The following is a 25898-nucleotide window of genomic DNA, read 5'->3' as shown; positions in this document are numbered from 1 at the left end:
CTCACTTTAATTTCATGCCCTCTGGTGTCAGATATCTGAAACCCTAGGAAAAAAAGCTATCAGCTGCTGTCTACTCTATCCCTACCTCTCATTATATTATAAACCTCTCTCAGAACTCCCTTCACCCTCCAATGCTCCAGAGAAAACAACCCAAGTATGTCCAAGCTCCCATTATAGCAAATGCCCTCTAATCTGGGTAGCATCTCAGTGAATCTCTTCTGCATCTTCTCTGAAATCTTGACATCCTTCCTGAAGGCAACATCTGGTGACCAGAACTGAATGCAATACACCAGATGTGGCCTAACTAGAATTTTATAAAGCTGCAACATCACTTCCTGTCTCTTGAGCTTATTTCTTTGACAGATAAAGAGAAGCATGCTTATATGCCTTCTTTACCACCTCATCAACCTGCAGAGCTACTTCCAGGGAGCTGTGGACTTGGACCCCAGGATCTCTCTGCACTGTTGAGAGTCTTACTATACATCTTAATCTCCGGATCAGCCTCCCATGAAGCCTTATTAAAATTAAAGTAGACAACATCCACAGCTCCACCATCATCAACAAACTTCTTCATCTCCTTGAAAAACTCAGTCAAGTTAGTAAGACATGACTTGTCCTGCACAAAGCCATGCTGGCTGCTCCAAATTAGGTCAAGGTTTTCCAAATGCTCATGAATCCTGTCTCTAAGAATCCTCTTCAGCAACTGGCGTGAGACTCACCAGTCTGTAGCTTCCATGAATAACCCTATTTCCCTTGTGTGGCTCGATGATATAAGACATAGGAGCAGAATTATTTGTCAAAGCCCCCTGCAATTTCAACCCTTGCCTCTCTCAATAGTCTGGGATATATGCCATCAGGGCATGAGGACTTACCCACCTTAACGTTCTTTGAGACCCAACACTACTTCCTACTTTATCTTGAAATGCCCTAGCATGTTAGAATGCTCCACAGTGATCTCCCCATCCTTCTTCTTCTATTTCCGGCAGTTTAGACACATCTAGGCGCATTACTGCCCTCTGCAGGATGTAATTTCAAGAAACTCAAATTCTCGAATATAAACTAGTCGCATGTAGAAACTGAATAATAAACTCTTCAATCAGGTGATGGTTCTGTTGGTGGCCATACAAAGATTTAATAGACAAACAAAATACATTTAAGTCAGACAGCCTCTTGAACAATATGTTTCTTTCAATTTTATATCAATTACAACTCAGCAAAACATGCTAAACTGTCTCTGGAATTTCACAGTCACATAATCCAGTTGGATGTTTTACTATTATCTTTAAGTAATAGTTTAGCGCACAATGCCCCAACCTGAGTCTTGTTAATTTCACCATATCTATGTGATTTAAAGAGTAACAGTCTGAGACCTTTTTAACTTGTGGGTGACTAGAAAAGAAATGCCTTCCCTTTAATTCATTTTTCCAATCCTCCTGCCACTTATTCTCTATACCTTTTTTATCCTACTTGTCAATTTTACTCTGCCTAGGGGTATTCTAATTCCTACTTGCCTGCTCTGTAAGGAAGACTTTGCAATGCCATCCACAATTTCATTTCCCTCCACCCCAGCATGCCCAAGTATCCATGTAAATCTGACTTCACAACCCACCTTCCCTACTCTAAGCAAAACTGAAAGAATCTCAATAACTATGTCAGGACGAGTTTTTGAATTATTCCCTTTTATAGCCTCTAAGGCAGCAGCAGAATCCGAACAGATGACAACCCTGCCTGGTGGAGAGTCTTCTATCACCATAAGGCCCAGAGGATTGTTAACAATTCTGTTGCAAAGACAGAAACATCATCTGAAACCCGGTGACCAATCTCAACTCCAAGTTGAGTCGCGTACATCCCAAATTCTGCCTTACTGCCCACTGAGCCATCAGTAAAAATCTTCAGATAAGACCCCCACTTATTATTTAAATATTCATTTATGATCAATGCTGTTGAAATTGCTCTGCTTCCTTGAAGCTGAAAAGGGAGGAATAGGTCTACTTCTGTTTCTGGCAAAAGCCAAAAAGGAATGGGTGGCAAGCAAATTTGGTCAGCTATGTCTTCCTCAATCAGTTTCAATTTCACAGCCCAGATATTAGTCAAATCTAAAAATGGATATCTTTTAGTTTTTCTTTGGTGCTCCAACGTCTCCTACAAAAGACATTTTGATGGACAGCTGTGATGGAAGCCATTTAGTTTTGCCCAATACAGCAGGCCCAACTTAACTCCTCTTAAATGTAGAGGTGCTTCTCCCATCTCCACACATAATGCAGGGACTGATGTTCTAAAAGCTCCACAATGGAGTCTAAGTGCTTTGGACCGCACAGTGTCTAATTTTTCAAGCATTGCCCTAGCAGCAGAACCATAAGCAATACAACCATAATCAATGACTGATCTAATCATAGCTAAATATATTAAGTACAGTTTTCCACCCTGCTCCCCAGTCACATCCAGCAATACTTCTCATAACATTTAAAACTTCCTCACACTTTCCAATTGTTTTATCTATATGAACCCTCCAAGTAAGTCTTTTATCAAACCAGACACCTAAAAACTTGAATATCTTGACTTTTTCTATTGGAGAATCATATAGACACAATTCACAATCAGGAATTGTTCTTATATAACCATATACAAATTACAGCACAGAAACAGGCCATCTCGGCCCTTCTAGTCCGTGCCAAGCGCTTACTCTCACCTAATCTCACTGACCTGCCCTCAGCCCATAACCCTCCATTCCTTTCCTGTCCATATACCTATCCAATTTTGCTTTAAATGACAATATCAAACCTGCCTCTACCACTTCTACTGGAAGCTCATTCCACACAGCTACCACTCTCTGAGTAAAGAAATTCCCCCTCATGTTACCCTTAAACTTTTGCCCCCTAAGTCTCAACTCATGTCCTCTTGTTTGAATCTCCCATACTCTCAATGGAAAAAGCCTATTCATGTCAACTCTAACTATCCCCCTCATAATTTTAAATACCTCTATCAAGTCCCCCTCAACCTTCTACACTCCAAAGAATAAAGACCTAACTTGTTCAATCTTTCCCTGTAACTTAGGTGCTGAAACCCAGGTAATATTCTAGTAAATCTTCTCTGTACTCTCGCTATTTTGTTGACATACTTCTAAAGCCAAAAATCATATATTTGGACTTAGAAGCAGAAATCTTGAAACCCCATTTATTTGCCCAGTTTTCAACTGATCTTAAAGCCTTTTGTACCTGCTTTAATGTATACTTGACATTTCTTCCTCTTTTCCAGATCGCACCATTGCCTGCAAACAATGATTTACCAAATCCTATCCCTACCTGATCAAAGATATTGTTTATCATGACATTAAAAAGAACTGGCTAATGACGCTTCCTTGAGGGGTACCATTACCTATTTTAACTGACTTGGAGCTTGTTCGCCTATTCTTACTTGAAGTGTCCTTTCCTTAAGAAAATATTTGATCCAATTAAACATTCTACCTCTAATTCCTGCATCATAGAGTTTAATTAATAAACCATCCTTCCATAGTGAGTCATATGCACTTTCAATATCTAGAAATACACTTACCATTACTTCTCTATTTTGAAACGCTTTTTTAATATCATGATCTAAAAGGGCAACAGATTCCATTGTTGATCTTCCAGTTCTAAAACCATTTTGATAGATAGCAAAATGTCCCTTATTTTCTAAAAGATAAACAAGTCTGTTGGTGACCATTCATTCCATAGTTTTACAAAGCACTGATGTTAAAGCTATAGGCTGATATGAACCAGGACGAGACACATCTTTACCTGGCTTTAAAACTGGAACTAGCACCACATGCTTCCATTCTACTGGTAATTATCCTTCTTTCCACACTGATTTAAATAAAGCTAGGATTTCTATTAATGGAGAGTCATTTAAGTGCTTAAGCAATTCATAACACAATCCATCCCTACCAGGAGAAGTGTTTGAACCTGATTGGACAGCTTCCTGCAATTCCTGAAGGGAGAAAAACAAATTTATGGAGCTATTATCAAACAAACTCCTGTCCAATTTCCAACTTTCCTTTAACATAATTTCCTCTCTCAAATCACCTGGCTCTCCAGAACTGTGTAACGCTTGGAACACCTCTACAAACATATCAGCCTTTTCCTTGTTGGTTACAGCTTTAATATCTCCTTCCAGCAAAGCTGGGATAGATGGTTTTCTATATATATCCCTGACATTCTGTGAATGATCATCCATAGCTGCTTTATAGGTGTCTCAGGGCCCAGGGTTCCACAAAATCTTCTCCAGCTATCCCTCTTTGCACTTTTAATTACTCTCCTTGCTACTGCTCTTTCCTTTTTATACTCCATAACATTATCTAACACTGGGGACTTCCTTAATTTCTTGTAAGCTCTATTTCTGTTTTTTACTGCTATATCACAATTTTTGTTCCACCAGGGAACTAATGTTTGAGCCTTAGGAACATTCCGTAGCGGAATAGTCAACTGAGCAACTTTATGAATTATAGAACAGTGGGATTCATTCCAATTGTCTAATAAGCCCTCACTATCAATCTCTTCTATCATATCCACAGCTTTCTCCTGGTACTCATCCCAATGGGCCAATGAGAAATTATATCTAGCAGCCCTCTCCTCAACTTCCACTATCAAATTTCTACCAAATCTACATTATATAGGATAGTGATCACCTCCTAGTGTGTATCTGTCCATAGCTTCCCATTCCCCAAACCTGGCTAAATTTGAGGAAGAGATTGTTAAGTTTAAGTGAATACAAGTATTCTTTACAATATTAAATCTTGTAGGCCTTCTGTCGTTTAGAAGTACCATGTTGTAGTTATCTAGAAACTCCTCTACTACCATTCCATTACTATCTTTACTTTCACTACCCCGTACAGGATTATGGGCATTGAAATCGCCAACCCAGATTACTGGGGATATTACCTTATTCATAATTTCATCAAAATCTGATAACATCATCATATTACATGGATTATAAAAGTTAATCAAAGTTGTTTGACCACGAGAGCGCCAAACCTCCACAGCCACGATTTGAAGGTTTGATTTAAATTCAAGTCTTCTAAACTGAAGTCCTGTTTTTATGAAAGTTGCACACCCTCCACTAGATTTACCCGTTCTGTCAGCTCTCAAACCATCATACCCAGGGATCACAAAATCTAAATGAGGCTTTAACCATGTCTCCTGTGTACAGATCAAATCAAGCTTATCTTTAAAAGTTCCAACAAATCCTTTTAATTCTTGACCCTTTGCAATTAAACTTCTTACATTCCATTGTAATATTAAAACCATCCAAATAATAATCATTGGCCTCTTCATCCACATAAAGCTCCTCCATACTCTCTGACCCCAACAACTGGGAAATATTCAGTGATTATTTGTCTGTCATGTAATTTTTCCAGTAAAATCTGTTTCATATCAAAGAATCTCTCTGCAGCTCCACCAACTACTTTTATCATATCCGACCTCTTGGTTGCAGTTTTAGCCCCGGCCAGTGGATCAACAACAAATGTCAAAGAAGTCTCTTTCGTCATCAACAACATATCTGAAGGAACCATAGTTGGAGAACGCGGAATGTGCTGACACCCTATCATTCCAATCTTTACTTATTCTTTGCTCTCTATCAACTTTCTTTACTGCCTCAGCATATAATATTTTTTATTGGTTACTAACAACCTGAATCTGTTTTGCCTTAATAAAATACTCACATCCTCTGAACACTGCTACATGGTCCCCTCCAGTGCCGCTGCCTTACACGCTTTAATGTCATGATCCTCTCCACATTTCACACATCTTCTTTTACCTCGACATGAACCAGCAACGTGTCCAAATCTCTGGCAATTATAACAGTGCAGGGGAGGTCTAATATATTCTCTAACTTGATAAGACATGCTCCCAAGATAAACTGTAGTTGGAAGGACGTCACCTGCAAAAACCAGTAGGACAGGAGAATCCTAATCACCTCCTTCTCTCGATTTTAATCGCTTGGCTTCAATAACTCAACCACCTTTAATATTGTCCAAAATTTCCTTTTCAGTCATGCCAGACCAAATACCCCCCTAACTCCCTTCCTTTCGGAGTAATACACTCCACTTTCACAACCAATTTCCCCATTGTGTTAGCACTGCTATATTGGTCAACATCTTTGCAACAAATTTTCAACAATCCATTATACAATATCTTGGCCTGGAATTCTTTACCTATTTGGTCCTCTAATGCTGCTGCCACTTTCAAAGGATTAAGGGCTCTAAATCCTCCTTCCCCTTTCTTCTGACCTTTAATTTTATACAGAACTATAAATTCCTCTGAGTCACCCATTTTCCTCAATTTGTTGTCCCCTATCGGATCCAGCTGCTTGCTATTCTATTTGCAGTTTAACAATTAATTATCTGCTTGTATTTTATATAATTACTCATATTACTTATATAACTGCTTACTACGACTCCTAGTGGTCACTGTGTGTATATGCCGTTGTTGAGTACGTGCCCAAGTGGTTACATTTGTATCATTCTGGAAGGTTCTCCTGGAGCTGTATTATTTGAATTGGGATTTTCTGATTGTCTGACTCTTACCTACGAATTAAAATGGAAATGATGAACACAAAAGATTCGGCAGGTGCTGGAAATCCAGAGTAACACCTACAAACTGCTGGAGGAACTCATCAGCTCAGGCAGCATCAATGGAAAGGAAGAAAGTGTCAATGGTTCAAGCTGAGACCCATTATCAGGATTGGAAATAAGCCAGGAAAAGAAGATGGGAGGAGGGGAGGGAGTTCAAGCTAGAAGGTGATAGGCGAAGCCAGCTGAGTGGGAGGGAGGAGATGAAGTAAGAAGCTGAGAGGTGATAGGTGGAAAAGGTAAAGGGCTGACGAAGAAGGAATCTGATAGGAGAATGGATCATGGGAGAAAAAGAAGGAGGAGGGGCAGCAGTGAGAGGTGATAGGTAGGTGAGGACGAAAGGAGAGGTAAGAGGCCAGAGTGCAAAATGGATAATGAGGGAATCATCATCATCAGGTGTCATGCCCAGTTTGAACTTTGACTGCCATGGCCCACACACTCCTGTTTCCGGTCAAGTGGATCAATTCATTGGTACTCATTTCCAGTTCTCTCGCTGCAGTCTCCATCATCATTTGTCTTTGCCTTCCTCTTACTTTCTTCCCTTCAATCTTTCCCATAATTACCTTGCATTCTAACTGCTCTTTCCTAATCACATGTCCAATGAAGTTACATTACCTTTTCATGATCTCATACATTATTTCTCTTTTTGTGCTTGCTCTGTTCATGACATCCTCGTTAGATATTCATTTTGTCCATGATATTCTTTGCACCCTCCTCAAAAATCACATTTCTGCTGCTTCAATTAATTTCCTCGTGTTACTAGATATTGTCCAACATTCTGAGCCATATAACATAATTGCATAAACGTAACATTTCAGGACTCTGAGGCGGGTTGTCAAGCCTAGCTTAGTGTTGGTCAGTATACTCTTCATTCTCATAAAGGTGTCTTTTGCCATCCCTATTCTTTTTATGATGTCCATGTCACACCTGCCATCTGATGTCACCCAGCTTCCTAAGGAGCAAAAGTTCTGTACTGTACTTGTTTTATGTCTTCCCCATTTATTCTCAGCCTGCAGATAGGATTCTCCTTCTTTTTGGATATCACCAAACATTCTGTCTTTTTGCAATTGATAGATAGACCCATTTTTGCACTTTCTTCAACAACTATATCAATTAAGTTTTGTATTTCTTCCTCTGTACATGCAATTAATACAGTGTCATCCACATATCTGAAATTATTGATGTTTTCACCGCCAACTTTGATTCCCAAGATGTGAATAAGGAAGGGAAAAATTACCCGATGTTGAAGAAATCGATATTCATGCCATCAGGTTGGAAGTTACCCTAATGGGACATGAGGTGTTGCTCCTGAGAGTAGCCTCATTGAGGCAGTAGAGGAGGCCATGAACTGACTGTTCATACACCCACCAATTCAATAATTATTCTCACCACATCCATTGCCTGCCTGATTCACTACAGTATTCACCTGATCCATTTTCACCTGTTCTGTTGTCATTGAATTGCCTACTCACTCATTGGTCACACAATCTCAATGAGAGTTTAGGTTTTCTTTTGCTAATGTCATAATTTTCTTCTGTTTATGGAGTCCCTCAGGATTGAGGGGGACTCACATGCACTCTGGTTCTGAAGTGAATGATGGTTCCAAGGCAAGATGAACATATTCTGCCAACGATGGATGTTGTGCCCTGCAGCTTTTTAGCTATGGTTTTTATTTTGTCTCATCTTAGATATTCAGGGTGTTTCATTCCCTTTCAGATATGCTTGTCCATTTCAAGAGTGGAGGTATTGCAGTTTTCAACGGGGCTTTGAAGAATGTCCTTACAATGTTTTCTGTGGAGCCCAGAGGACAGTGTCCTTTTTCCGGAGTCTGCTGTGAATATGTAGGTATGTAGAGATGCCTACGTTTTCCAGTGTCTTCTCAATTTTCTTGATCATCGGGGGATGGTGCTGTGTGATATGGGCAGGCTGCGGAGAATATACACCTAACTGTTGCTTAGCTTAAGGCCCGTCTATTCACACACTTGAGTGAAAGATTCAAAGCTAAACTGATGCCCTCTACCGCTTGGTGTACAAAAGTGTAAGGTACTTTCTATAAACTGGTGACTGAGGTTTTGAATAACTTAACTCTGGAATAGAGACCATGAATTTTGAATAGTTTCCTGCTAATCTTACAATAGATGGGAGTCACAGAAACTATTCTGAATCCTCTGTATAAACCATGAATAATTTAGATACTTCTGCTGAGGTACTGAGTCATTGACTATGTCCTAACAAGAGAATAATCATATATTTTGTTCTATCAGAAGGAACTGCTATCTTACGGCTTTATTTTGCGTTGTGGTGTTGATTTGAACTGAAGTAGGGAGTATTTAGGAGGAACTAACAAAAGGTTCTCATCATCCAATAATTCCTGTGTTATTTTATCTGCAGTGTTAATCCTTCGGGTGATACCTTTGATGCATTGGTGCCCTTTATTGCAAATATCCCACATGACCAAGTCAGTATAGTATGTTAGTATCAGGTAGCAGGTTCTAATCTTAAACCGAACTAGTGAGTTAACTTATGAGTTTACTACTTTTAGGGAAACTTGAAGCTGTTGTTGAAATCAAATCTCTAATCAACTCAACCTTTAGTATCATTTTACTTTTCTCTCCACTCCCCCTGTTGGTATTCCCTCTTGCCAAGAGCTTAGTTACATGAAGGTCAATAGTCTTTCAGTACAACACCCATTTCAATGTTACCTGAAACTGGCTGTGTCTTCTATGCTGCACCATGGTTGAGCAAATTTCACAGCTTGTCAGGAAACTGTGAGATAATTTTTAAGTTAGATAGCCACTGTGCAATGCAGCAGAGAAGGTGGCCATTTGACCCGCGTAGTTTTCCCTATCATCAAGCTGCCATCAGGTTGTTTGCTGTAGAGTCACTTAATGATACCTGTGGATACTCTTCACGCTAAAGTTTCTTCAAGTTAGAGCTATAATAACCTTGTCTTTAAAGTAAGTCAATAAATAAGTATAATTTTCTTGTAGAAAATTGAAAAGAAAGTCTTATAAATTCAAAAAAAAATTACCAACAAACTTTGCAGGCACTTTGTAGAGATCCTCTGTCGATTTTGGTGGACGCTCTTCACCCCAGACGATGTCCACTAAATTGGATTCTTTGGAAACAAATTGACGTTTTCCTTGAAGCAAAGTCTCACTGTACCTCTTCCATTTCACTGTTTAAAAAATTAGAATGAATTAATGGCTCTGACAATACAAGAGAAGCTGCATCTTGATAGCAGAAAAATATCAAAAAGGTTAATAACACTTTAATATATCACAAAGTTCCATTTATGTGGAGATGTAATCTGTAGTACCTAGGTAAAGAGATCTTATTTGGTCAGAACATCAGGAGAACTCACTGTTTCTCTTTGGTTTGTGTTGTGAGACTGTTAATATTGCCTGAATCATCAAGATGGAATGTCTGTCAATGCAAATCTCACATGAAGACAGTCCTTGAACTTAATTTATTAACCATGAAATTTTGCAAGCATACCACAATTTTTTGAAGATTCAAAACTCTGATTCACACTAAATCTTCGTCAATATTAGTATATTAATGTTCCCAACTCCATTTTTATGAATATCTACATTGACAATATCAAATAATCCATCTCACTTACTCTTTTACTCATAAGATCATCTAGTGGAGTATTTCCCAATATGAAACCCATTTGCCACTTCCTCCTTCAGTTTCCTTCCCTTTCTTCTCAAGATGATGCTGTCTGCTGAAACACTCTCGAAGATGATGGTGGTACTACAATATATTGAATGGTTTATCATTCCCCCAGGTATGAGATGAGCGAATAAATGTCAACACTCTAGTTCATTGCAGAGAACAAGTAAACCGTTTTTACCCTTTCTTCATTCAATATATAGGTTCACACAAGATTTCCAAAATGATGACCATACTTCTTGAAGAAGAGTATTTTGTTTTTTTTATCAGGCCTTCCTTCAGTCACTTTTCTGCATATCAATGATTTCTGGCTAATCACCTCTTGCCCCTCTTGTGCCTCTTCTTTGTCAGATCTGTACCTACATTCCAATATTATCAGCATTCAGTATCAATAGAACGTTCTCATTTTTGCTTTCATTTGTTCACTTTGATCTGCAAGTTCTGTGCAGTGACTTTACTTGAAGGCTCTTCATATAAATGAGTATTACAACCAGGAACACACACAGGATGCTGGTGGAACGCGGCAGGCCAGGTAGCTTCTATAGGAAGAAGTACAGTAGACGTTTCAGGCCGAGACCCTTCGTCAGGACTAACTGAAAGAAGAGATAGTAAGAGATTTGAAAGTGGGAGGGGGAGGGGGAAATTTGAAATGATAGGAGAAGACAGGAGGGGGAGAGATAAAACTAAGAGCTGGAAAGCTGTTTGGCAAAAGGGATACACCCACCTGCAGAAGGGGAAGGATCATGGGATGGGAGGCCTAGGGAGAAAGAAGGGGGAAGGGGAGCACCAGAATGAGATGGTGAGCAGGCAAGGTGTGATTGTGAGATGGGCAGAGAGAGAAAAAAAGAGGGGGGGGAGAAAAGGGGAGAATAAATAAATAAATAAATAAATAACAGATGGGGTGAGAAAGGGAGGAGGGGCAGTAACGGAAGTTAGAGAAATCAAAATTCTCTAAACAGAATATAAGGTGTTGTTCCTCCAACCTGAGTGTGGTTTCATCTTGACAGCAGAGGAGGCCATGGATAGACATATCAGAATGGGAATGGGTCGTGGAATTAAAATGTGTGGCCTCTGGGAGAACCTGCTTTCTCTGGTGGACAGAGCGTAGGTGTTCAGTGAAACGATCTCCCAGTCTACTTCGGGTCTCACCAATACATAGAAGGCCGCACTGGGAGCACCGGACACAGTACATCATACCTCCATCCCCCACCAGGAAGGTCTCAAAGCTCTCTGCTTCTTTTTGGATTTCAGACCTAACCAGTTCCCCTCTACCACCACTCTCCTCCGTCTAGCGGAATTAGTCCTTACTCTCAATAATTTCTCTTTTGGCTCCTCCCACTTCCCCATGTGGGTCTCAGCTATGCCTGCCTTTTTGTTGGCTTTGTGGAACAGTCCATGTTCCAAGCCTATACAGGTATCCGTCCCACATTTTTCCTTTGCTACATCAACAACTGCGTTGGCGCTGCCTCCTGCACGCATGCTGAGCTCGTTGACTTCATTAACTTTGAATCCAACTTTCACCCTGTCCTCAAATTTATCTGGTCCATTTCAGACACCTCCCTCCCCTTTCTTGATCTTTCTGTCTCCATCTCTGGAGACGGTTTATCTACTGATATCTACTATAAGCCTACAGACTCTCACAGCTACCTGGACTATTCCTCTTCCCACCCTGTCTCTTGCAAAAATGCCATCTCCTTCGCGCAATTCCTCCATATCCGCTGCATCTGCTCTCAGGATGAGGCTTTTCATTCCAGGACGAAGGAGATGTCTTCCTTTTTTAAACAAAGGAGCTTCCCTTCCTCCAGCATCAACTCTGCTCTCACCCCATCCTCCCGCCAACCCACTCGGGATAGGGTTCTCCTTGTCCTCACCTACCACCCCACCAGCGTCCTAGTCCAACATATAATTCTCCGTAACTTCCGCCACCTCCAACGGGATCCCACCACCAAGTAGATCTTTCCCTCCCCCCCTTCTGCTTTCCGCTGGGATTGCTCTCTACGCGACTCCCTTGTCCATTTGTCCCCCCATCCTTTCCCACCAATTCCCTCCTGGCACTTATCCTTGTAAGCGGAACAAGTGCTATACCTGCCCTTACACTTCCTCCCTCACTACCATTCAGGGCCCCAGACAGTCCTTCCAGGTGAGGTGACACTTCACCTGTGAGTCGGCTGGTGTGATATACTGCGTCCGTTGCTCCCGGTGTGGCCTTTTATATATTGGTGAGACCTGACACAGACTGGGAGACCATTTCACTGAACACCTATGCTGTGTCCACTAGAGAAAGCAGGATCTCCCAGTAGCCACACATTTTAATTCCACGTCCCATTCCCATTCTGATATGTCTATCCATGGCCTCCTCTGCTGCCATGATGAAGCCACACTCAGGTTGGAAGAACAACACCTTATATTCCATCTGGGTAGCCTCCAATCTGATGGCATGAACATTGATTTTTCTAATGCCCCTCCTCCCCTTCTTACCCCACCCCTTATTTATTTATTTATCTATCTATTTATTTATGTATGTATGTATTTATTTATTTATTCCCCCCTCCCATTTCTCTCTCTGCCCCTCTCACAATCACTCCTTGCCTGCTCTCCATCTCCCTCTGGTGTTCCCCTCCCCCTTTCTTTCTCCCTAGGCCTCATGTCCCATGATCCTTTCCCTTCTCCAGCTGAGTTTCCCTTTTGCTAAACAGCTTTCCAGCTCTTGGCTTCACCCCTCCCTCTCCTGTCTTTTCCTATCATTTCAGATTTCTACCTCCCCCTCCCACTATCATATCTCTTACTATTTTTTTCTTTCAGTTAGTCCTGATGAAGGGTCTCGGCCCGAAGCTTCAACTGTACTTCTTCCTATAGATGCTGCCTGGCCTGTTACATTCCACCAGCGTTTTGTCTGTGTTACTTGAATTTCCAGCATCCGTAGATTTCCGCGTGTTTGCATTACAACCAGGAATTTGATCAATTTTCCTGAGAATTTTTATTTGTGTATCACAAGCTTTTTTTCACAGTGAAGCCCCCCCAAAAAAGACAGGGAAAATTGTAAAGCATGAAAAACTAAACTTTCAAAAACTGAAATATCAGCAGTTCAAATGTACACATCCCTTTTTGCTCAGTATTTAGTTGAACCACCTCTTGCAGCGATTACCACTAGTAGTATTTTTGGATAAGTCTCTATTAACTATGCACGCTTGCCAGAGTTTCCCATTCCTCCTTGCATTATTGCTCAAACTGTGCCAAGTTTGATGGGGAGTGCTAGTGGAGGGCAATCTTGAGGTCTTGCCAGAGATGTTTGATCAGGTTGAAGTCACGACTATGATTGAGCCACTCAAGTCATAAATGTTCTTTGTTGGAAGCCATTGTTGGTCTGGCAGTGTGCCCTGCGGTCCTGCCCTGCTAAAAGATGACTTCCTCAAAACGTTTAGCATTTGTGACAGAGTATAGCAGATTTTTATCCAGGATCTCTCTGTATTTAGCAGCATTCATCTTCCCATCAATCCTGACCAGATTTCTAGTCCCTGCTGCTGAAAAGCATCTTCACAGCATGACTTTACAGTGGGGATGGTGTTACCTGGCTAATGCACAGTATTAGATTTACGCCACACACACCACTTAGGTCAAAAGGTTCTACTTTAATCATCTGACCAAAAGACCTTCTTCCACATCATTAAGTGATGCTTTGCAAAATCTTTACACTAAGGCTTCCTCCTTGCCATTATTCAATAAGTACACTTCTTGTGCAAGGCCTTAGAGATTGTGGAGCCAGTTGCAGCCACTGGCTTCTGCAGCTCACTCAGAGTGACTGCTGGCATCACAGTAGCTTCTCTTACAAGTGCCATTATTCTCTGGCAACTAAGTTTAGAGGGGCAGCCCGACGTAGACAGTGTGTCTGTGGTTTCATGATGGACTGCACTGAGCTCTAAAGCACGTGCAGTGTCTTTGAGATGGTATTGTACCCTTCCCCACATTTGTGCTTCTCAATTATAATTTTCCTGACTTATCTTGCATGTTCTTTTGCCGTCACTTTTGTTTGGTTTGTTGAAAATCTACCATACTGTTGAACCTTACAGAGAGAGGTGATATTTATAATATTCTTATGAATTCTCATGAATTCATTGAAAACGGGTGACCCTCCAATTTTCTACATCAACAAATTGGGTGAGTTGGTAAGGTAATACACAACATTGCGCCTGAGGAAAGTTAGCGCAGTAATCACAACAAGGGTGGATACTTCTTCAGCCCAGTTTTGCTTTATAATTTGGAGCAAATTGTTGGTGGGTTTTGGATTTTTTCCTTTAATTCAACATCATGCACAATGTTTTATATATTAGCTGAAAAAATCCTACTTAAATATATTTTTAAATTTAGAAATTGACTGTAAAATATGAAAATAGTTGAGGGGGCTGAATACTCTTTCAAGGCACTGTATGATCAATTGAAAAGTCATAATTTAAAAAGGGGTTATATTCCATTTAATCCTGTCCTTTTGATGCCTACATACTCTGTCCTTTGTAAACTGGTTAGAAATCACATTAGTGTTTTTTTAAACAACTGACCTCAAGATTACTCCTAAAGATTTTCAGTGAGTAAAATGTTTATTTCAAATAACTACATTAAGTTTATGTTTTCTGTCTTGTCTATATCTGGTAGAATGTGTCATTGATCCTTAATTTCTGAATTCTCATCATCTCTATATTGTAGCGATGTACTACATACAGAGCTAGAGACAACATGCAGTTGGTAAGTCGTTTCGAGACTAGTTTATTCAAACTTCATGGCGCTGGTATTTAATCCCTAGCGCCCGCCCTCTCCGGGCGGAAATTACGTCAGAGGTGCATTACCAACGTCTCCCCCTGCATGTTGGCTATTTGTGAACCGGTTCGCCTGCGCAGAAAGTCGGTCACCACAATATACTTTTTGTTAAACTGCCTTCATTTGTTCTTGCATCCAACAAGCCATATGATTCACCTATTTCCCTCAGACTTTCTCAACTTAAGTCTCTCTTTTTCTGCTCCTTCTTATGAGTTTCCTGGCCAACTACCATTCTATTTTTGTTTCCAACACCACCCATGCCATCAGTGGTACAGCCGAGGAAATGAATGGAAGAATGGTAGTAAGGGTGCATAGGAAAGTGTTGGTGGGAGTTCCGTTTTTTGCTGAGTTAGTAATGATGAATATATGTAGAGGCTGCTCAGACACAAAGTGAGGAATTGGAGATGGTGATAGTGTTGGATTCTAATGTGGGGAGAACTCACCTTGGAAGGAATCTCTCTCCGGCTGCCCATCGATTTTCGATGTTGACTCTGAGTCCTGGCGAGATTGTATGGAAGACTTGCAGTTGCCCATGCTGCAAGTCTCCCCTCTCCACGCCACCGGTGTTGTCCAAGGGAAGGGCATAAGGACCTATAAAACTTGGCACCGGTGTTGTCGCAGAGCAATGTGTGGTTAAGTGCCTTGCTCAAGGACACAACACGCTGCCTCAGCTAAGGCTCGAACTAGCGACCTTCAGATCACTAGACCAATGCCTTAGCCACTTGGCCACTTTTCATAGGAAGTATGAAAAGGAAGATGTGGATTTAGGTTGGACTCAGCAAATAGTCTTTTTTGATCCACATGGTGATACAGTGGATAGTACTGTAGTGCAGCACTAGTTCTTCTGGGTTCAACAGTGTCCTCAAGTGCTCTCTGTGCGGACTATATATGTTCTCTTTGTGACTGTTTTGGTGTTCCTGGATGTGCTGGTTTCTCCTTACATCCCAGAGATGTGTTGGTAGCTTGCTTCACCACTGTAAGTGGGGAGAATGGATGGGAGTGTGAGAGAGGATAGTTTGTTGTGAGTTAAGTGGGAGAATAGCACTGATGGGATTGTTCTGAGAGCTGGCATAGACATAATGGACATAAGGAGATAGAATAAAGTAATATGAGAAATTTCAGTTTCAGTGGTACTAATATATTAAAATTTATGCAGAGGATAGTGAAATAAATGTCTTTGAAATGGGATGTGCTGTTCCTTCATAATCTTGTTTCTCCTTTTGCTGAGAAAACTCCTCACAATGCAGCCTTGCCCCATCAGGGATTTCAACAAAATAATGGCATTTCAGTCATTAGCAGAAAACATAAACTGAAACTCAGGAACACATGTTTCAAATCCTGAGGGAAGATCAAATTATGGACATAGCGCAATTCAACAGCTGGAAATAGGTGATATTTATGTGTTTCAAGCCATTGAATGAAATTAGCAAAAGTAAGCAAAGAAAATCATTCTATGGCTCCACTTTGGGTTCAGTTCAACATTCAGAATGAGGAAGGCTGTACATGAAAATTGGAGTTCCTTGGAAAAATTACTTAGAATTAAATACTTAATTGAGTCTTGATTTAACAATGTTGATGATAAACAGAGTACTGAGAATATAAAACATCTGAAGAACAGTTTTCTTACCAACTGAAAACACAAATGGATCAGCAGCGACTATATCTCCTTCTGATGTTTGTTGCAGAATCCAATTTTCAATGGTAACTAAAAAAAGAAATATTTATGTTATTATCTAATAATACTAGGCCATTCAAAAATTGCATATATAAGCCACTTACTGATGATAGGGCTTACCTCCCTCTTGGATGAGCTGCCAGTTGCAGTCCATCTGACGTTCAGCTTGAATCTGATAACGTCCATCTGTCCAGAGTACTGCACTTGTCTTACTTACAACCGCTGTGCCTGTGAATCAATCAGACAGGAAAACTCCTGAGGAAGCAATCTGTTTGATTGGAACCCTGCAGTAAATTGTGGCACTTTACAAATGGAAGGGGGAACATTCTTCTTCAGACACACATGTTAATTGCGCATATATAACAGTAGATGCATGTTGTGTTCTCTTTCCAACATTGGTCTCAGTATAATTGAACTTTAGAGGCAAGGGATAAGCTAGTGGCCAAGAATGAATTTTTGCTCTAAGTGATTTTCAGTTAATTTGTATCTGCAAAGAATGAGAACTAAGACTTATGTAGCGTGTTTCAATACTGTGTTTAGTCCAACATGCCCAATGAAATGCAATGGAAATGCAACGATTGCCATTAATTCCAAAATATATAGGGCAATTGATATTGTGAAAATGCCTAGATAATCTTGTCCTTTGAAAGTGATTCTCTCTGAGGGACAAATATTGCCCAGGAAAATGTACCATTCATTGAATAATACCATAAGGCTCTCTTTATCCACACTGAGGCAGACTAGGCTTGGATTTAACTTCTCTTCGAAGATGGCATCTCCGCCGTGCTGCACTCAGTGCTGGCATCAGTTATGTTCTGTCATCTGCAGAGCTGGATTTGAGTTATAACTTACTAACTCAGAGATGGGATTGTGAGCAGTGAGCGTATTTTAATATGCCTTATTTGTCCAACCAACTAATGAAAAAAAGAACAGTTTGAAAGTTTAAGAGTTTACAGTTGTAAGAATACCCTTGATGAGTGATCAAAGTTATTGCTTTAATATTGAGATATGTCAATGTGAAAGTGTATAGTGGGACTATAAATCCCTGGTACACCCAGGGAATACACAGTAAAATTTCAAACAGCTCTGTTTGTCAGGGCCCTGAAATATATAGATGCCATTAATTACAGAAACTGTAAAATATAAGTTTTATCCTGTCAAAAGGAATTCCACGAACATCAACATTTACAGCCAACATTAAAGTGATGAAGAACCATATTTAAAGCTGTAGCTTCTATAATGAAGTAAAAGTTAACAACAAGAAATATAGTTTGAACCCAACGTAATATAGAAGACATGGTAGTTAATCATATGATAGAAATTGCATCTGAAAGTAGGACAACATGAAAATAGATAGTTACAATTGGTGAGGTTTATTAGAGCTTAAAGCTTTGGCAGAAACTACCTTAACTGAAGGGATTTAACAGAGGGCTGGCATTTTGTGATTAGGATGTCTCTAGAAAGCAACCGTCATTGAAAGAAGTTAGACATTCTCTTTATTGGAGTGGAGAACTGTAGAAGATGGAAGTCCAAAACAAAATCATAAAATGCTTAAATCATCAGCAAATCAGGCAGCAGAGAAACACAGTCAGTGTTTCAATTCAAGGGTCGTTGTTCAGAACTGGAAAAGTGGAAAAACAAATGCATTGTAAATTACAGAGAGGGGTGGGGGAGGAGGTGATGTGGTATGGCACCGGGAACACGAAGAATATATGTGTTCATAGATCATGGTTGTTATTGTAACAAGGCTTTAATAATGTAGTCTGAATGAAAGATAGAAGTGAGAGAGAAAAGAAAACAAATAGAGATGAAAAGTTGAAGCTACATCTCTATCTTCTCTTTTCCAGATAGGAAATGGAAAAATCTAGCCAACATTTGGCAACAGTATATTGAATAAAATGATTGTAAGATATTTTCAAGGTGTAATGGGAGATAAAGGGAGATAATATCACTGGTGGTGGAATCCAGGACTAGGAGACCTACAATCTGTTCTTTGAACTTCAGTAACAACCCTCAGTGCAATTAAAGCACACGTGGATAGTTGCAAATCTGCAGGCAAAGGAATATTGCTGATGTTCTGTCTAATTTGCAACATGGAAACAGAATGCCAATGCATTTTAAACTGTTTATTTGGTTGATGGTGTTCTTTAAACCAGTAAGGAGGGAAGCAGCTATTTCACGTTATAGAAAGAATATGAAATAAGAGAATATCAGCTGTACCAGAAGTAAAAGAAATGCAACAGAACAAACGATTGCTTCAAGTATTTAGAAAGTAAATCAAAGGTAAGGTATAAGAGGTAAAAGTTCAATGCATATACTTAATAATAATAATAAGGATTTCTATTCTGGTTCAGTACTGGGTTTCATTCAGGTCGAATGCAGAGAACCCTGAAGGAGAGAGGCTACAATGAAATGAATATCTTGTGGTGACCCATTTCCTGGCACATCCGAACCGGCTCACAATTAGCCAGCTTTCCGGCTAAGGGAGATAGCCTACGGGGGTTTGCGAGCACAGAGCTTTGGAGCCTCTGCGCCACGGGAGGCAGGTTGAGGGAGGCTTAAAAGTGAGGCTGAGGATTTCAAATAAAGTTTTTTCCTTCAACTGTAGTTACCGACTCCGTGTCGTAATTTTAGCGCTGCATGTAGCACACCGCTACAATCTGTTATTTACCAATTATTGTCTCCACTCTGTTACTTCAACTATTTCTTTCCAGTTAATCTATAACTGTGTCTTGTATTGGAATAATTTAAAATGACAACCACTTTGTACTTTCAACATTTATATCTGCATTTGGTGTGAATGGTGAAGGGGGTACTTTGATTAAGACTGTATGGATATTTTGTTTATTATTCTAGTAACTTAAGAAATGTAACTAATCAAATGGTAATATCTTTGAAATGTTTCTTGGTCATGACTAATTAGAGTGAAATATTTCAGAGCAAAATCATTTTTCTGAACAAAGTTAACAAATTTCATGATGCATGCAGGTGGTAATAAAACTGATTCTGATTCTGACTCCTTTTGCTTCCAGCTTGATGCCGAAGTTATGAAAGTTTGCTGAATACATTTTGAGTGTTCTAATCCATTGGTTAGTATGCTATCTATAAACCTGATCTGCTTATTCGACATTTTATTAATTAATGTTTAGCAGAATTCAGTCAAGTTCCTGTGGCTGCTGCTCATTTTCTTCTTTGGCTTGGAGATAAGACAGACAGACAGACATACTTTATTGATCCCGAGGGAAATTGGGTTTCGTTACAGTCGCTCCAACCAAGAATAGTGTAGAAATATAGCAATATAAACCATAAATAATTAAATAATAATAAGTAAATTATGCCAAGTGGAAATAAGTCCAGGACCAGCCTATTGGCTGTTAACTCTATTGTTTTTACTCTATTCCAGTATCCAGTAGGCTCATCAGAAAACCCTGAGCTTCACAAACTAGTCAATTTTACCTAAGGTGCTTTGTGAAGAAGAACCTTATGTAATTTCATAATCATGAAAGACAGATCAATATTTTGGAAGTTACCTGCAAGTTTATTCTCGCCTTAGCAAAGAACACCATCCTATAACAAACCTGAAACATATGTTTGCTTGAGGTTCAGATTTTGGTATTTTCCATCTTCCTGAACATTTTCATGTGTACAACAGTACTTCTTGCTATTTTCAGCATATGACCCACTGCAGCATTATACCACGATACTAGTAATAATTTGATTTTACAGAATTTATGTTTTTTTTCCTTTAGTCCTTAAGATCTTGCATGCGTTTGGTGTATTCTTGGAAGAAGATAGCATTTCCATATGGAGATTTGAATAAAACAATCACTCCTTAAACATAAGAACAGACAGAATACCCAGACTGTTATCAGTATTACCTGCACTTCCAGTGAATCCCGTCATCCAAGCTCTTCTTGCATACCGAGGGCCGATATACTCATTCTGAAAAAAATATACAGATCTTTTTCCTAAACATCCTCAGGGATAGTTCATATTGTTTGTCATTATTGCAACTTTAACTCTGGTTTATGCCAAAATTGTAAGGATTATTTGGGCCAGTAACCAATTGTCTTCTGAATATCTGTAGGAACACAACGTTTTCCTCAAATTATTGAGAAATGATTTGTTTTCTTTTTTTTAAAACTGTTTTTGTGCTTTTTTACTACTCCTTCAATTACATTTCATAAGGTTCCAATGACTTAAACTAGAATATGTGCAGTGGATGATGTTGTAATAAATTGCCTAACTTAGATAATTCATTATTGATGGAACTGAAACATGACTCCTTCCAGTTAAAAACATGTCCAGCCAGTAATCTTTACAATATTACAATGATTAGAAGTATGAATAGATTAAAGATAATGTGTGACAGAACATCTTCAAGGAGCATTGTCTCAAAAAGGCAGTGCCCGTCAATAAGGACCCCCACCACCCAGGACATGCCCTCTTCTCACTACTACCCACAGGATGGAGGTACAGAAGTCTGAAGGCACACACTCAGTGATACAAGAATAGTTTTTTCCTTTCCAGTTTCTGAATGGGTATTGAACCCATGAACACTACCTCACTACTTTATTATTTCTATTTTTGCACTACTTATTTAATTAACTATTCTATATGTATATATACATACTGCAATTCGTATTTTTCTCTATTATTGTGTATTGCTTTATACTGCCGCCACAAAGTTAACAAATTTCATGACATATGCTGGTGATAGTAAACCAGTTTCTGAGAAGAACTCTAATCAGTGGTGTCCTAGTATCAGACATGTTTTGGCACATGGCCAAGTGGTTAAGGCATTCATCTAGTTATCTGAAGGTCGCTAGTTCGAGCCTTTACTGAGGCTTGCGTGTGTGTCCCTGAGCAAGGCACTTAACCACACACTGCTCTGCGACGACACCAGTGCCAAGCTGTATGGGTCCTAATGCCCTTCCCTTGGACAACATTGGTGGCATGGAGAGGGGAGACTTGCAGCTTGGGTAACTGCCGGTCTTCCATAAAAAAAACCCTGCCGAGGCTTGTGCCCTGGAAACAAGGTGCAAATCCGTGGTCTATCAAGACTAACGGAGGCCTACACACACTACAGTATCTCTCTATCTCTCAGTATCACACTACACACATTCTCTCTCGATATCAGTCAACCACCCACAAATTGCACAATCCTGCAGATCACTGCAACAGATCACTGGCCTCTAAATTCAACGAGTTATTATCATATGTTGTCATCAGTGGCACTCCAATGTTAGGCCATATCAGTGTAGGAAAATATAAAATATGTTCTGAGTTTCAAAGAACTTGGAAGCTGAATAGTGTATTTCATTCCTTCAAATTCTTTAAGAAGGATTGATATTAATGATCAATCCAAAAAAGTGATGCCAGTACATGACCTTCAGTCTATGAGTCCAAAGTTTATAATAAAGGCAGGACGTGCATATCATAAACAGGTCACATCATTTTAAATTAAACAGACAAATAAATATTTTAAAGAATGGTTTGCAAACTCACCAAATGAGGGTCAGTTGCAGGAATCACATACACACTGATGTTGTGTGCATCCATCAAATTGCGGAGAGCATTTAAACGCTCTGTGGTAATGACCACTGTGGGAGGCAGGTACTAGATATAGAAAAATGCATAATGACCTGATAGTTAAGATGATAATTTTTTTAATAAACTGTTTGTAACAAAATTAGTACTTTCTCTATCAAATAAACAATGATGGTCAAGTATTTCAGTCTGTGGTATTTTTCATTTATTGAAAGAAGAACGGTCCTGTTAATATTGCAGTCCCTCTACAACTAGACCTGCGGTGGGTATGTCAGGCAGCTCATGTAATACAATCTGCACAAGGCAATGATCTTAGAGTTTGATCTTCTATATAATGAGTAAATGATTTCAGCCAATTTTGGTTCCTGACTCTCTAGTCAGTGAAAACAACCCAAGTTTATCCAGCCTGTCATGATAGCAGATGCCCTCTATGCCAGGCAACGTTCTGGTAAAGCTCTTCTGCACCTTCTCCAAAGCTTCAACATCCTGCTTATAGTGGGGCAACCAGAACTGTACATAATACTCAAGATGTGGCCTAACCAGAGTTTTATAAAGTCTTTTAACAAAATCCAGGGAAGGGACATTTTATATCAAAGATTAAATTTCACAATCCTCTGCCAAATATAAATCTTAGTTTTACAATTTCTAATTATGACATTCAGATTCATTTCTTCTACTGACCCCAACAAACTGATAACTTTTGGGAATCAGAAAAAAAGTTGCAGATGCTGGAAACTTACAACCAAAATGGAGAAATTTGGAAATACTTCCTTTGTCTGTGGGAAGAGAAACTAAATGGTTTAAGCTGAGGATGCTTCATCAGAAGCAATTAAATGATTTTCCAGGTAACTTTTGGGCTTTAAAGTGATTTGCATTATCTGTAGCTATTGCAGACATTCTATTAAGAAGCAGTGAACAGAGACATATTAGCTGTAGTATGATTCCAGGATAGTTACAGTGCTGCAAAATAAATTCTTAGCCTTATAATTGAAGTTATTAATTTTGTATTTATTTGAATTTGTATTTTGTTCTTACACTTACTCAGAAATTTCTACATCTTTAATAAATTCATAGTATCATTTGCTTACTTTGCTGTTACTGGTATTAGTGTTAAAAATTATGTAATTGATCTCACTCTGACCTAAATGCTGCAATCTTTATGTGTGGGCATTAGTATTAAATATAACATTGAAGCATCTTAAGAATTTTAGTGTTGTCTAAGGATTCAGACTGAATTTTACAGAAAATATTTGGCTTGCTACATTCACTTTCCACATCTCACCCTTTCATTACTTGCAGTCTATTCCCCCACCCACTCCACCCCCAATACTTCAGACATGCATTTCTTAAATGCCACAAATTTGCTTTTCAAACAGGACATGAAGTAGCTTTCTCCTGCATGATTGGTTCTCCTGTAACCAACTTAACTTACTTTCTCGAGAAAAAGGAGAGGAAAGAGAGTTTTCTCAGAATTTTGCCAGAAGATTTCTTCTGTAGCTTTGGGTAGAATGCTAAACCCTAATTTAAGAGCTTTGGGTTCAGTTTTAAAATGATGTTAACTAATAATTAATCATTAGCGTCCATATAATATGAGAAGGGGTGGAATGAGAAAGCACAGAGTTCACTTCTCAGGTTGTTACTTTCCATGGGCCTCCTCTCCAAGGTAACACAATAAAACTCCAGGATATTTATCCATCCTTGAAATACAGAAAATCTACAGTATAATAGTAGCCATCATTCTCAATGATACTAGACATAAAGGAATGCATGTGATCATGCAGGAGGCAAATGAATCGCAAGCAGTCAAATAGGTTTCATTTAATTTGTTGGCATGGTCTTGCAGGCATCTTGGGCTGAAAGGCCTGTTCCTGTGTTATGCAGTTCTATGTTCTGTAGGAAATATGATAACTCAAATATCTCAGGAATTTTCTCAGTTTACAACCTTATCCCTTAGGTCACTTACATAACCAGTTTCTAATGTTTCTCTTTTTTCAAAGAGTTAGGTATCTTGGCTACTTACTGGAGGGCTTGCAGTACAATTTCTCACCAGACCTGCATTACTTTTATCTGAATGGAATGGATGACCGCTTGCCAGCAGAAGTAAACCTAGAAAAAATGACCCACGGATAGATTAATATTATGAACTGGTTGACCCCAGTGGATTCAAGGATTAGGTGGGACAGAGTTTGTCAAATGTGTTCAGAAAAGTTTCCTTAATCAGTGCGTAGAAGTTCCAACAAGGGAGTGTGTGATTCTTGATCTGCTACTAGAGAATGAGTCGGGGTAGATGACAGAAGTTGGTGTAGCGAAACACTTTGCATCTAGTAATCACAATACCATTAATTTTAAACAAAATATAGAAAAAAGATAGATTCACGGATTGAAATTCTAAATTGGAGAAAGGCTGATTTTGATACCACGAGAAAGGATCTGGCAAGTGTGGATTGGGACAGGCTGTTTTCTGGCAAAGGTGTGCTTGATAAGTGGGAGGCCTTCAAAAGCGAAAATTTGAGAGTACAAAGCTTGTATGTGCCTGTCAGATTTAAGAGGTAAGGTGTAAGGAATCTTGGTTCTCACAAGGTAGTGAGGCCCCGTTTAGGAAAAAAAGGAGGCACATATTAGGAACAAATGAGGTGCTGATGGAGTATAACATAAATGCAAGAGAACACTAAGGAAATAAATCAAGAGGAATGAAAGAAGTCATGGGGTTGCTCTTGTAGATATAGTGAAGGAAATTCCTAAGGGATTCTACAGATATGTTAGAGCAAAAGGATTGCAAAGAACAAAAATGGTCTTCTGGAAGATCAGAATAGTTTGCAGTCAAAAGAGGTGGGGGAGATCTGAAATAATTTTTTGCGTCTGTATTTACACAGAAGACAGACAGAGTCTACAAAGGTGAGACAAAGTGGCATCAACTTCATGGACCCCGTACAGATTACAGAGGAGAAGGTCTTTGTTGACTTGAGGTGAATCAGGGTGGATAAATCCCCAAGGCCTGACTAGGTGTTATGTTGGACCCTACGGGAGGCAAGTGCAGAATTTGCTGGGGCCTTAGCAGTGATATTCAAATCATCCTTAACAACAGGAGATGTACCAGAGGATATGGTGATAACCAGTGTTGTCCTGCTGTTTAAGAAAGGCTCTAAAAATAAACTGGGAAATGATAGGCCAGTGAGTCTGACATCACTAGTGGGAAAGAAATTGGAAGGTATTCTAAGGGACCAGATATGTAAGTACTTGTATTGGCATGGATTGATTAAAGATAGCATGATAGGTCATGTCTAACCAATCTTATAGTTAAAAGTACATTTATTATCAAAGTATGTATACATTATACAACCTTGAGATTCGCCTCCTAACAGGCAGCCACAAAACAAAGGCACCAAAAAAGAAACTCTGAAACGAAGACCTTTGAACATCTAATGTGTAGTGAATGGAACCATCATGCAGACAGTAACTGCAAGCAAATAGCATTTCTGAACAGAAGTCTGCAAGAGAGTCCCATAGTTCGTCTCAGAATTGAGTAAATGCTGTGGGGCAGCAATCTGAACTGGCCCCCACTTTGCCTCAGGACTCCTA

General features: G+C 39.4%; 1 protein-coding gene across 1 annotated transcript in view; it reads right to left on the bottom strand.

Annotated features, from left to right (window-relative positions):
• xpnpep2 (X-prolyl aminopeptidase (aminopeptidase P) 2, membrane-bound) overlaps positions 1 to 25898 on the bottom strand; it is a 102882-nt gene that overhangs the window by 60883 nt on the left and 16101 nt on the right. Inside the window, exons 2-7 of the mRNA XM_059977152.1 lie at positions 24340 to 24425; positions 22278 to 22388; positions 20648 to 20711; positions 16890 to 16997; positions 16722 to 16799; positions 9639 to 9785 (exon numbers count right to left, since the gene is read on the bottom strand). Of these exons, the coding sequence (XP_059833135.1) occupies positions 9639 to 9785; positions 16722 to 16799; positions 16890 to 16997; positions 20648 to 20711; positions 22278 to 22388; positions 24340 to 24425 (594 nt within the window). The remainder of the gene's footprint in view (positions 1 to 9638; positions 9786 to 16721; positions 16800 to 16889; positions 16998 to 20647; positions 20712 to 22277; positions 22389 to 24339; positions 24426 to 25898) is intronic.

This window comes from Hypanus sabinus, chromosome 8, assembly GCF_030144855.1.
Source record: "Hypanus sabinus isolate sHypSab1 chromosome 8, sHypSab1.hap1, whole genome shotgun sequence".
NCBI classification, from domain to species: Eukaryota; Metazoa; Chordata; class Chondrichthyes; order Myliobatiformes; family Dasyatidae; genus Hypanus; species Hypanus sabinus.
Note: the sequence above shows the minus strand (reverse complement) of the source record. Positions and strands in the feature narration are given on the sequence as shown.